The 14,316-nt window shown below is 47.5% G+C and overlaps 1 protein-coding gene across 1 annotated transcript in view; it reads right to left on the minus strand.

Annotated features, from left to right (window-relative positions):
• Nucleotides 1–517: 517 nt before the first annotated feature.
• LOC121281436 (nuclear factor NF-kappa-B p105 subunit-like) overlaps nt 518–14,316 on the minus strand; it is a 68,492-nt gene continuing 54,693 nt past the window's right edge. Inside the window, exons 13-14 of the mRNA XM_041194381.1 lie at nt 10,682–10,820; nt 518–546 (exon numbers count right to left, since the gene is read on the minus strand). Coding sequence (XP_041050315.1) covers nt 518–546; nt 10,682–10,820 — 168 coding nt within the window. The remainder of the gene's footprint in view (nt 547–10,681; nt 10,821–14,316) is intronic.

The following is a 14,316-nucleotide window of genomic DNA, read 5'->3' on the forward strand; positions in this document are numbered from 1 at the left end:
TTGGAAGCTAAGTCCCTTTCCAAGGTTGTCCTCCAGAACCGTATGGCCCTGGACTTCCTGCTAGCAGCGCAGTGGTTGGGGGGGTGGGGGGGATCTGTGTGGCTATTAATGAAACATGTTGTTTCTACGTTAACAAGGAACAGAGGATTGAGAGTAATATACATTTCATTCAGGACCAGGTGTGCCTCTTCCGTGCAGTTGCCCAGGAAAAATCCTTTGACTGGTGGGGGTCGCTCCCTAACATCGGCAGGTGGCTTGGGGGCCTTTTTAAAACCTTCCTCAAATATGTTGTCTTGCCCTACTCATTGTTCTGTATGTAGTTATCCAGCTCGTCCTCTGCTGCATCCGTTCTGTCTACCGACTACAGAACCTCCAGAGTCCTGGAGGCAATCCAGCTATACATTCCTTCCCTCTCCTCAGGAATCAGGACCCCACTGAGGATGAAGCCCGGCAACTAGGATACATAGAACTTGGCTAAGGGCAGTGGATTGTCCTTTTAGGATAAAAGTGTGGTGGCCTAGGCAACTGCAGAGAACCCATTTGGTGCTGGAAGGGTTAATGGAGAAGTTGAATTATATGCCTAGGCCTAAGAGAAAAATACTCCAACCTTGAGAAACAATACCATCTTGTCTGACCACAGTTGTAGGATGAGTCCTGAGACATTCCATTTTGTTCTTTCTCAGACCAAATGTAATCAGGGTTGTGATAAGCAACTGTGTAACCAAACATCTGTTGTGAGGGAAATGGAAATTTACTGGAACATGGATTGGTCGGTTAACTTATGCAAATAAGCAGATAGGTTTGTACAAAATCTACTGATTGACTGTGAAAATGCTTTTAACAAGTCTGCGCGGATTCTGCTTCGAGACAGTACAGTAGCTCTCATTGTACTGTCTCCCTTGTGCACAAGTAATAAATGGGGTTTCTATTGTATGAAATGATGCCTCGGTGTGATTAATCTCCGACAGGGAGTTCCAGGATTTTGACCCAGCCGCACTGAAGGAATGGTGATATATTTCCAAGTCAGGATGGTGAGTGACTTGGAAGGGAACTTCCAAGTGGTGGTGTTCCCATCTATCTGCTGCCCTTGTCCTTCTAATTCCCTGTGATGTCCTGAATCTGAGGTGACTGACCTCCAACAACCAAATCCATCTTCCTTTGTGCTAGGTATGACTCCAACCAGTGGAGAGTTTTCCCCGATTCCCATTTACTTCAATTCTGCTAGGGCTCCTTGATGCCACATTCTGACAAATGCAGCCTTGATGTCAAGGGCAGTGACTCTCACCTCACCTCAGGAGTTCAGCTCTTTTGTCCATATTTGAACCAAGGCTGTAATGAGGTCATGAGCTGACCTGGGCCAAACTGCGTGTCAGTGAGCAGGTTATTGCTAAGCAAGTGCCGCTTGATAGCACTGTTGATGACCCCTTCCATTATTTTACTGATGATGGGGAGTCGACTGATGGGGCGGTAATGTGTTAGGTTGGTTTTGTCCTGCTTTTTGTGTACAGGACATACCTGGGCAATTTTCCACATAGCTGGGTAGATGCCAGTGTTGCAGCTGTATTGGAACAGGGTTGGAATTGGCTAGGGGAACAGCATGTTCTAGAGCACAAGTCTTCAGTACTATTGCCGGAATATTGTCAGGGCACATAGCCTTTGCAGCATCCAGTGCCTTCAGCCGTTTCTTGATATCACATGGAGTGAATCGAATTGGCTGAAGACTGGCATCTGTGATGCTGGGGACCTCTGGAAGACGCTGAGATGGATCATCCACTCGGCTTTTCTGGCTGAGCATTGTAGCACATGCATCAGCCTTATCTTTTGCACTGATGTACTGAGCTCCCTCATCACTGAGGATGGGGATATTGTTTGAATGCTTCTCAGCCTGTCAGTTCCACTGGAGAAGCACTTTCTGTTGTGAATTTACCTCATTAACCCTGGCAAGATGCAGAAGTCTTGGAAACCCATGTGTTGGCTGTTAAAGTCAGAATGCAATGTTAAATTCAAAGTTAATTACCTGCTTGAATATTTGAATGTATTTCCCAGCAACTTTACAGGGGCTGGGATCATGTCATGTTTCTAATACAGCATAGTTTTTTGGGGATTTAACCCCATGCTTGCCTCCCCTTGGCAATTAAAATTCTGTCCAATGTGTTTAAACATTGGAATCTGCTTCAGCATGGTAATTGTACCAGAATTCAATGGGATCATTAGCCAGGGAGGCAGTGGGTATGCTAGCTCCCTGTGTAACAAGATATACAGTCAGCCTCATCCTTCAAATAATGGTGGCATGGTGAACTGTCACAAAATTAAGGGAATCATACTTTTACTTGTTCCTTTGGGTGACAGCATTTGCTCATTATAGATTTAAAGTCTTTCCTAATCAAATATATCATGGGACTGTCATTACTGGTCCTGATGGCAGCAGCTATCAGCAACCGTGCTGTGTGATAAAGTAACTGAAAAAGGATTCTGGCACTGCAATAATACAGCTGCAAACATCAGCAGCATTTAATATACTAAAGGCAACAAAACTACAACTAGAGATAAAAGAGACCCTCCTGATCAGGTTTTCTAGACAGAGAAAAAGAAAACCACTGAAGACAGCCTATTGATGGCACAGGAACTACGAACTAGAAGTTACGAGAAGGAGAAGTCTGATCAGTCTGTATGCTCTGCTTCCAACTTTGAAATGAGAGGTAAAGCCTGTCTAAACCTAACAATTACAGCCTAGTTTGTTAAGTTTTATACTTCTATACGTAATGGGGAGAATTTTCTCCTCGCCGGGGTGGGGGGGGGGGGGTGGGGGGGGTGGGAGCGGTGCGGGGGGTCATGCAGCTGATCACCGCTCACGATCGGCTGCGCACCGCCATTTTATGTGGGTGGGCCAATTAAGGCTCACCGAGCCTGACGCGCACCCGGAAGCGCTGAGCACTCCCTGTGCGGGCAGGGGGAGTAGGCTGAGTCATGTGCTCAAAAGAGCGCAGAAATCTCCTTGAGACACAGAGCTGCCGCAGGGAGATCAGTTTGAGTTTCAAAACTTTTAATAACTAAAACAAAAATTTAGGACATGTCCCCTCATGTGAAAGTGTCACATGAGCTGGGACATGTCTGGCGCAAACTCGATGGACCGAAGGGCCTCTTCTGCACTGTGATTCTGTGTGAAAATCTTTATTTCTCTCATAAACGATTCATGAAACCTCATCCCGTCCATGGACGAGGTTTCATAAAAAATGCCAAAGGCCACTTGGGCTCTTCGCCTGCCTGTCAACCTTAAGGTTGGATGGGCAGTTATGTTAAGTGGTTTAATTAGTTTTTAAATGGCTTTAATGGGCCTTTGACAGTTCGGTGGGTGCAACTCCACCAGAGTTGGCTGTGCGCCTGCTGAACTGAAAATCGGAATGACGTACGGTGACGTCGGAACACACGCCTGACGTCACCGTGCGTTGGTGAGCCTCCCCTGCTCGCTGGGCCCTCCCCCGCTCACTGGGCCCTCCCCCGCTCGCTGGGCCAACGATTCTGGCCAATGAATCTTTCCAACTTGTTATAAATCAATGATCTCACGGTTGACTCTTTTGTCGAGTCCGAACCAAACATAAATCTTACAGTTTAGCAACAGTGGAGGAGTCAAGCGAGATGATGGTGAGATAGAGCTAGGTATCATCAGTGTACATATGGGACAGAATTTTTCCAATCATGGGAAGGAGCGTTAATTGGCTTCAGGTGGGATTTCTGCCCTCCCTTGAGTGGAAGTCCCATCTCAGAGAGCTGCCAGCCAATCTAATGGCAGTTCTGTAGTCTCAGCAATGCCACCGGGACTACAAGTAGTCCCACCAGTCAAAGTGCTGGCGCCCCAGGATGGAGCCAAGTGTGGGGTTTCATGGCAAGGAGAGGAAGGGAGTCCCAGGGGGAGTGGGGGTGGGGGTGGAGGTGGTGGTGGTGGGGGGGGGGGGGGTTGGTCATGCTTTGAGGGCAAGATGGGAGAGAGAGCACCCAGGGGCCCCAGACCTTGGAGAGGGGTGCCCAATTTCAAAAGGGGACCCATAATGGCGTGCCCTCCAATCCCACCCGAGGCCCAAGCAATATAACCTACTGGGCTTCCCTCCTGTCCCTGAACACCCCCTGCCAGCTTCCACATTACATCTGGGGAGGGAAGCAGCCCTTAAGCGGCGATTAATTGGTCGCTTAAGGGCTTCAATTGGGGCGGGGGCAGGCGGGCTTCCCTTCACCTTGCCCACATGCCATAATATTAGATAATTTGGGGGCGGGCAGGAGGGTGGTAGAAAGGCCGTCTGGAGAATTTTACAGAATTCCCCTCTCCTGTCCCCACGCCCACCTTCAAACTTGTTGGTGGAGTCCCCTAAGGTTCTGCCCATGAAAATCAATGTTGTGCTTTCGGATAAAGTCATCGAGAGGCATCATGTACATGAGAAGTAGGAGGGGCCAAGGATAGATCCTTGGCGGATATTAAAGGTAATGATGTGGCAGCAGGAAGAGAAGCCATTGCAATTGCTTCTCTGGCTATAATACGAATGGAACTAGGCTCTCCAGAAATTAGATGTTTGGTTGAGAATGGTGGATTCAGCAAGCTCCCAAAATACTAGGGTATGTTCTCACTGAATTGTTACTTCACTGCTTTTGGGGACAATTTTCTCCCTGTCGGGGGTGGGGGGGGGGTTTGGGCAGGAGCGGCCGCACAGTCTCTCGCCGCCTAGATCGGCTGCGTGCCGTCATTTTACGTCGGCAGGCCCTAATTGGTCTTTGACAGTCTGGTGGGCACGCAGCCCACTCCGGTGTGTGCCTGCCGATCTGAAAATCGGAATGATGTGCGGTGACGTCAGGACACACGTCCGACGTCACCGTGCGTCATTTTACGCATTGGCGAGCGGGCCCCACCCCTGCTCGCCGAGCCGAAGATTCTGGCCTTTGTCTATTTACTCACCCCTTCCCAGGCCATCACTATATACTTCCCAATGACCTTCTGCTGTGTCCTCAAGATTATCTGAGCAGTTAGGAAATACTTTGTGCCATTTTTCTGAATTTGTTCTTTGTTTAGATAAGTGAAGGAATAAAGAAATCAAAGCAATAAAAGGAAAAAAACAAGAAGTTATCAAATCTCATTAGGAGTAGTATTTTTAACTTCTAGCACTGGGCAAAACTTACATGATGGTGAATTGACTGCCCCTTTTATACTGTGCCTGAGTTTCTTTTATATTGAAACAAAAATTGGATGGACAATTCGCTATCACGCTTTTTATTTGCCACAGATGAAAGTTAAAAATCCACCTTAGATGTGTGATAGATAATGCAAGGGCTAGAATGTAATAATTTTTAACAACTGATAATAGGAACACCAGGTTAAGCTATATAAAATACCTAAACCCATTGACATTTCCATATATTGCTTATTTGTTTATCAGTCATCAAATTGCCCCATTTACTAATTTGATTTGTTTAGTATCTGACACTAAAAGACATTTTTACGTCCAACTAAAGGTCCCACAAAAATGAATAAATATTCACCCTCAGCTGAAAATAAAATTGCATTTAACCATCTGAACTTTTAATTGACAAGTCTCTTTACACTGGGAATGATTTAAGAGGTATAACTTTGTATTGTCTATCGGACCTACTTTCTAATGTGATAATGGCCAGAATTTTCACGTTGGTGTTCGGCGGCGGGCCCCGCACGCTGATGCATAAAATGACGAGTGGTGACGTCGGGTGAGCGTCTTGACATCACTGCGCTCCAACGCGATATTTAAGTGGGTGGGCGTGTGATGATCTCAGATGCGCGCCCACCATTAATTATTTATGTACTTAAGGCCCTTGAAGCAGCAATTGATTGCAATTTTTCAGAGCTCATGTGATCCTCAGGACGTCGCATGGGCGCAACAGGCAGGCGGGTAGGAGACACTTGTTTAAACCTCATCCTCGGGTGGGATAAGAGGGGTGAGTGGGGTCACAAATGTTATCTGTCAGGTATTTAATTGTGAAAGTTACTGATACTTGCTGGCGTGAGCAGGAATACTTCAAAACTCATACCAGCTGCTTGGACAGGAGTAAAAGCCTTCAGGTCAGGACTCTACAGTAAATATCATTTTTGGGGCCTGCAGCTTTCAGGAAGCCTTCCCTTAGCCTGGGAATGGGAGCTGTGCTCTCCACTGGAGGCACCTCCTCTGAGGAGGAAGGGAGGGCCGGAAGGGGTAGGAGACTAGGAATCCACATTCAGCCTCCAGGGGAGCCACCTTTGGGAGGAGAGGTGCAGGCACAAGGGGTGCAGAGCCAGCAGGAAGTCCAAGATGGAAGATGCTGCAGAAGACACCACTAACCTGCTGTCAGGATATAGACGGCGAAGCAGCTAACTCAATATGTCTAAGGTGCAGTGCCAAAGGAGGCTCCGTCTCTCAAGGAAGAGTCACCTCCATTTGACAGGTGCTAGGCCCTGAGATCTCCGCTAACTGTGTGGGTGGGCATCCCATGCCAGTGGCGCTAAAGGTCAGAGCTGCCCTCAACTTCTATGCCACCGGCTCTTTCTAGGGGTTGGTGGGTGATCTTTGCGGAGTCTCCCAATCAGCTGTTCATACTTGTGTCCAGCAGGTGACAGATGCTCTATTCAGGAGCGCATTGACCTTCATCCGCTACCGCTGGAACGAGGCCAGCCAGACAGACAGAGCCAGAGGCTTTGCAGCCATTGCTGGTTTCCCCTGCATCCAGGGTGCCATAGACTGCACACAGGTGGCCATCAAGGCGCCAGCAGGTGAGCCCGGTGCCTTCATCAACAGGAAGGGCTTCCACTCCATGAACGTGCAGATAGTGTGTGATCATAAGCTGCAGATTCTTCAAGTCTGTGCAAGGTACCTAGGCAGCTCCCACAACGCTTACATACTCAGACACTCCCAGGTGCCAAGGCTCTTCGGTGCTCCGCTTCGGCTGGATGGATGGCTCCTCAGTGACAAGGGCTATCCCCTCAGAAGGTGGCTCATGACGCCTCACTGCCATCCAAGAACAGAGGCTGAGCAGTGGTACAATAGGAGCCACGCCTCCAAAAGGGCTGTGGTGGAGAGAATCGTCGGTCTTCTCAAGATGCGCTTCCAATGTCTGGACCACTCAGGGGGCGTACTCCAATACCCCCCCAGATCATGTGTCACTGATAGTGGTTGCATGCTGCGCTCTCCACAATCTGGTGCTGGAAAGGGGTGATGTAGTGTAGAAGGAAGGCGCAGACGCAGTTGCTCCGGATGCACACGATGAGTCCAGTAGTGAGTCTGAGGATGAGCACGAACAAGAGAACTTTGAGGGGGTAGACACTGACCCGGGCATCCTCCAGGGAGGCAGGGATACCCAGGAGGCTTTAATCCAAAGAACCTTCAGTGAGCCCACCACAGATGGACCTTCAACACACGCCAGGGCTGAAGGATCCATACTCGATACCTGAGTAAATCTGCCTGGATAGTAACATTAACTAAGGCCTTTGTCAATAAATCTCAATGTCAAACAACTTATTCATAATATCATGGGCTCCCATCCATTTGCAGAAGTAAGGAATCACTCTGAGGCATGGCAACATATCAAAATTTATTGAGAGAACAAATGTAACTTCATAAACCAAAAAAAAAGGTTTGCACATCACACCAAGTCTTCAATAAACTACTAAGGGCCAACATAAAAGCACCAGTGAGAAACCTGTGGTGTGCCTAAGGTGCCTTAAATTTATGCTTATGGGTGCTACATCTAGGTGCTGTCCCCTCACTGCCACTGGCATCTGAGGCAGCTCAAAGTGCTGTCCTGTTGGCCTCGATGACCTTGGCAGAAGTCGTCTGGCCTGTGGAGCCTTTGATGGCCCCGTCTGGGAGGGACTGGCCAGTTCCACAGCTGGCATCACCCCGTTACCGCAGCCTCATCGGATGCCCCGGTCACTGGCAGAGGGACAGAGGAGCTACTGCCCTCATCTGGAGTGCCCCAAAAGCTGCCCAAGACACCAGGCAGCTGCTGCGCCGACATGAGGTCGCTTCAGACCTCCCTGCTCACTGTAGATGGACGGGCACCGAGTTGGGATACTTGGTGCCCAAACCATCTCCCACACAGGCAATGACCAGCTGAGGTCAATTCCGTGTGAGGGCTTACATGTCCGAGTGCAACCCCAGGAGGCCCTGATTGTTCTCCAGGAAGAGCTTCTCCATAAGAGTCACCACTCTCTTCACGGAGGAAGCATGGTGCTCGGCTATGAGGCTCAATGCATCAGTGATGCTCCGCGTGGACTCCTCATGCACGGGCACCGTGCCACACATAGCCTCATGTATCTCTGCCAGATCCTCCCACACACCCTGCTGCACTTCCAGCATTTGCTGCCTCAAGGATGACTCCAGAGGCACATCATCAGCCACCGACTAAGTATATGCCTGGTCCCCAGCAATCCTCCGACTGTCTCTGTTTCTGCCAGCACCTTAAGTGAGTGTGAAGTGCCCTCTCCGCCGTGCCCCAGGACACTAGCCGAAGATCTAATTCCCACCGAGGTGCTAGTAACTGCATTGGTGCCTGCCTGGCAGATATGGTATGACGCTGGTGAGTGGATTTCCTCTGGGCCCTCAGATGTGAGAGGTGGCCCCTCTGTCTCCTCCTCTCGGCCCTGCTCTGGTGATGCTGAAAGGAAGAACAAGGGCATTTGATTAGTTACAGTGCAGACAATGCCACTTTGCATGCTGGTCCCCCGTATCATTATGCGCTCATCCTTCCATTATCAATGGTCAACCCATGTTGCAAACTTCAATCATTGAGCATTCAGCAGTGCCATGGTCTTTGGGACACATATAATGACCTGAGTGCCCACCAAACATATCTCCCTGTGGCACCCCAGCCTCACTGCCACCGGTGGACCTGAGGGCATGGCGCCTCTCCAGATCCATGGCCTGCTGCTCAAAAGGTGTCAGGGTCGCCAACTGAAGCTGGCCTACGCCAGTCTGCATCCGCTCTGTGGAATTGTGTGCAGTCTTCTCCCAACAAGGAGAGAGGAGCATTGATTAGTCCAGCCTGTACCTGGATTCCCACCACATCCCTGCCACCCCAACCAAAGTGGGACATCGCAGGACTCCAGTTCTTTGTTACCCCGCAGCTGCTGCACACTCACGCAAAGAAGCCAGGGCTGACTCCACCCTTGCCCAAATGCTGCCTCTTTCACATGTGGCACCACAAGGTGTAACTTTGCTAAGCAAGGTGGTACAAGCATATGGAGCGCAAAGACCAGCAGATGGATTGGTGCCCTGCCATCTGGAAGCTCCGCTCCCAGCATGTTAGCACCCTGACTTTGACATGTTTCCCGGTTCCAGCACTATACCTAGGTCCAGATCCTTGTGTTTCACCCACATCCTATACTCTGGGTGTCAGTGTCACACATGCTGCGGGTGCAGAACCCATCCTAGCTCAACCCTCTCAGCGTGAACTAGGCATGGGCAATATCTGCTGGCCCACCCAGCGAGGGAAACATGCCGTGAAGTATTCAATGCCGTTACTGTACTCAGAGTTGCGGGGAGAGAGGGGGGGTATGGGAAAAGGGTGACAGCTGCGTTAAGTGACCTCAGCCAACATGGTACTCACCGTTCCCGAGCACAGGAGGTTGTTGAGTCTTTTATGGCACAGGGCCTTTGTGCACCGCACCACATCATGGGAGCTCACACTCTCGGCCACCTCTTCCCACACACATTTGGGGAGGCCTCCGCCTTCCGTCCCTCGGAATCAGGACATCCTGCTGAGTTGCCACCTCCTCCAGGAGGGCAGCTAGGCACTCATCTGAGAAACGTGGGGCATACTACCCTGCTGGCCTACCCTCCGGACTTGTGTGATGCACAGTAGCCCTCTGCTGTGTTCTTCTTCTGGCCATTGTAAGCAGCCTTGCAAAGGCTGTCAGGCCTTCATTTAAACAGGCCTCCGGGTCACATTGGACCCGGCAGTCTGTGCACGTCTGCCACTGCCCTCCCACTCCTGCTATCCTTCGGAGTCGAGAAATATGCTGGGCAGGTTTTAATTGGCCGGCCTGCGTAAAATGGCAGCACGGACCCAATTGCGGGCAACAATTGGGTCCACGCCTGCTCCCGCTCAGCCTGCCCAACATGGGGATAATTCTCCCCAGTGAAAACATCATTCTTTTATTTTGTTGGTTCTTGGCGTTCGTGAAATGGTTTATTTGGAGAAGACAAAGAGTAGATCCTTGTTTTCTGTCAGCCAACAGTATTACTGGAAAGTGGCTAGTTAATGTAGATGCTTCAAATCAGTCAGGTTCCAATTCCAAGTCTGTCTGTTACCCAAATGCATTACATTTCTTCAAACAAGATTGCTTAAAGGCTAAGCAATTAGTTACAGCACCTCACTGTGGTGAGGTGCTCTATCTTGTAGAGAAATGCTGAAGTGTGCAGCTTCTGATAGCTGGTTATTAATGAAAGCCATAAACGGTACATGATCTACAATGGCCAAAGGAAGATTAATAGAGCAGCTCATAAAAGGTAGAAAGTCAACAGTCTTATGTGGAAACTGCAGAAATTAAACTTTATATGCTTTATACATTATTCACATGCAGCAATTCACAAGTAAAATGACATAGAATATCAAATTCTATATACAATTTGTCAGTTATTTAAGAACTGCAATTAACAGTAGGAAAGCAGGACTATAGCCTAAGAATACTTACTCTTTGTATGTGGGTAATATATAAATGGTTTGGGTTGACTGGTTTCACCATCAGAGCGTCTCCGTAACTGGACAAACACTGAGACAGGTTTTGCAATGTGAATGTCAAAATATTTTGGCGTCTTGAAAACAATAGCAAACTGAAAAACATAAAGAATTTTGTAATTTGCAATACTCTCTTAGAACAATCTAAATATAAGCGCACATGACTGTGAATAGAATCACTATCAAGAGCAAATAGAGCACACTGAATTGAAAGGGCATTTAATCTAATTTGCCTATAAATTTGCTATTTTGTCTTTACAGGTATTAATAGATTCAATATCTGATATCAAGCCACTTGATTTTAAGTGAAATGATTTCTAAATCATAGCACATTCCTCAAAATTGAACAAATGTTGGTTCGCTACATCATTGAAAAATCTATAGCCATCAATATGCAACAAGATATATTGGTCTTGTATTGATTAAAAAGAGAATAAATAAATTTTAGGGATTGCTGGGTAACACAGGATATTAATATTAATGATACAAGTACATGAGAAAGGATAAAGATCATCTTGGGACAAGTATTGCTAAGAAAAGCATATTTTTTAATGATTGTAGGGTTGAGGAATTACAATTACATGGATAGACTTGAGAAGTTGGGTTGTTTTCCTTAGAGCAAAAAAGGCTAAGAGGAGATTTAATAGAAGTGTTTAAAATCATGATGGTTTACATTGAGTAAATAAAGAGAAATTGTTTCCAGTGGCTGAAGGGTTGATAATCAGAAGGCACAGATTTAAGGTGATTGGTCAAAGAATTTGACGGAACGTAAGCAAAAACTTTTACATATATTAAGTGTTTAGGATTTGGAATGTAATGCCTGATAGGGTGATGTATGTAGATTCAATTGCAGCCTTCTAAAGGAAATTGGATAAATACTTGAAGGAGAAAACAAAACAGGGATATGGGCAAAGAGCCAAGAGGTGGGACTAACTCGATTGTTCTTTGAAAGGGCCCGTGCAGACTTAACAGAAGCTGTTGGCTTCCTCTGTGTTGTATTATTCTATGATTCTATGATACTAAGGCCTGGATTTCACCATGATGGAGAGGCTCACTGTTGTGGTGAAAATCCTGAAAATGGACGAAAATTTTAAGTCTCTCCCTGAACTCGGCATTTCCCATCTTCTTGGGGGAGAATCTGGAGCTGGGCCGGGGTTTGTGCATGTACAATTCGCAGAGGCAGCTGACCATTTACATCATCTGCTGCCTCCACTGAAGTGAGACTTTTGAACCCTAGCTGCATGAATCCCGGAGTGCGAAGAGTAGACCAGGTAAGAGGAGGTCTGAACTTGGTGGATTCTTTGGATAGTTTGGGTACCACTTTGGAGAGTAAGGTACCCTTTGGGAGAGGATAGGCACCCTTTGGGATTGTTAGAATTAAACATGATTATGCACTTTTTATGCACAAACTCATTTGAACTGTCCAGCTGTCCAGGAAGTGTCAAAGGACAGTAGGTGAGGTGACATGGAGGGGGTAAAGGCAAAGGGTGGTGGGTGAGGAGTATGGGTTGGCATGACTTGGTACTAAGTTGGCATGGGGGTATGGTGGCCATGTGGGACTGGGTGGGGTATGGGTTGGCATAGATGGGGCATAGAGATTGTTTGGAGGGGGTGAGGGTGAGGGCTGGAGGGATGTATTCTGTTTGTTACTTTATAAAAAGTTAACTACAGTGCCGAAGCACAGAGGCAGGCCTTGCGCTCAGCCTGCCTCTGCACCCGGCATTCTCCACACTTGTTTTGGGGTAGCTTACCCCACTCTTATTTCAGATCACCCTCCAAACTGAAAATCCGACCTGCGGGTGGACATTTTTAAAGGTTGGGTTCACCAAGTTGGGAAATCTCCCAACTCTACGAGCCCAACCTGAAGATGGAAATTTGTGCCCAAATTTACTGCATCCATAAGGGGCTGGATTTTCCCATGCTGATGCAGGACAAAATCAAGTCAAGCAGGCTGAAAAAGAGGTGGGCTGGTCCAGCATTTGAAAGTCTCTCCCCCATTCCCATCACTGGCAATTTTGAGTGGTGCGGCAATGGGGACAGTTTATGAGCCCATACGCAGCACTTCTGACCTTGTGGGAATGAGCCTTTTAGATTCACTGCAATATTCATGGAGTTCGGCCTGCTCTGAAGGTGGTGTGGTATACGTGAGCTCAGGGGTATTGTGAACAATGGGAGAATCCTGATCTGGAGTCAGGAACCTTTTCACAGGTAGATGCAATAGGTGTTGACAACTTCACATGTCATAATGTAATGCTGTATGATAAATTCAATATGTTTTTAATGCAGTGATTGATGATAAGGCTTTGTTCTTAAAAGGTAAGTGACCACTAAATTGACCAGCATTATGAAAGTCTGTGAATTAGATGCATTAGAATATGTTATCCAATGGATAAAGTGCTCTCTATCTATTAAGGTGGGAAAACTATTGGAAGCAATTCTGAGAGACAGAATTAATCTCCACTTGGAGAGGCAGGGATTAATCAAGGACAGTCAGCATGGTTTTGTTAAGGGGAAGTCATATCTGATCAATTTGATTGAATTTTTCGTAGGGGTGACCAGGCGTGTAGATGAGGGCAATGCATTTGATGTAGTCTACTTGGACTTCAGCAAGGCTTTTGAAAAGGTCCCGCATGGGAGACTGATAATGAAGGTAAGAGCCCATGAGATCCAAGGCAATTTGGCAAATTAGATCCAGAATTGGCTGAGTGACAGGAAGCAGAGGGTGATGGTCGAGGGATGTTTTTGTGACTGGATGCCTGTGTCCAGTGGATTTCCACAGGGATCAGTGTTGGGTCCCTTGCTGTTTGTGGTACATATAAACGATTTAGATATAAACGATGTAGGAGGGTTGATCAGTAGGTTCGTGGATGACATGAAAATTGGTGGGGTGGTAAATAATGAAGAGGATAGCCTTAGACTACAGGAGGATATAGATGGGCTGGTCAGTTGGGCTGATCAATGGCAAATGGAATTTCATCCAGATAAGTGTGAGGTGATGCACTTAGGTGGGACAAACAAGGCACGGGAATAAATGATGAATGGTAGGACCCTGGGAAGTATCGAGGATCAGAGGGACCTTGGTGCGCATGTTCACCGGTACCTTAAGGTAGTGGGACAGGTAGATAAGGTGGTTAAGAAGGCATGTGGGATACTTGCCTTTATTAGCCAAGGCATAGCATGTAAGAGCAGGGAGGTTATGCTGAAACTGTATAAAATGCTGGTTAGTCCACAGCTAGAGTATTGCATGCAGTTCTGGGATCCGCATTTTGGAAGGATGTGATTGCAGAGGAGATTTACCAGGATGTTGCCTGGACTGGAGAATTTTAGTTATGAAGAGAGATTGGATAGACCAGGGTTATTTTCCCCAGAGCAGAGGAGATTGAGGGGGACATGATTGAGGTGTATAAAACTATGAGGGGCATAGATAGGGTAGACAGGAAGGAACTTTTCCCCTTGGTGGAGGGATCAATAACCAGGGGGCATAAATTTAAGGTAAGAGCAGGAGGTTTAGAGGGGATGTGAGGAAAACATTTTTCACCCAGAGGGTGGTGGGAATCTGGAACTCACTGACTGAAAGGGTGGTAGAGGCAG

This window comes from Carcharodon carcharias, chromosome 8, assembly GCF_017639515.1.
Source record: "Carcharodon carcharias isolate sCarCar2 chromosome 8, sCarCar2.pri, whole genome shotgun sequence".
NCBI lineage: Eukaryota > Metazoa > Chordata > Chondrichthyes > Lamniformes > Lamnidae > Carcharodon > Carcharodon carcharias.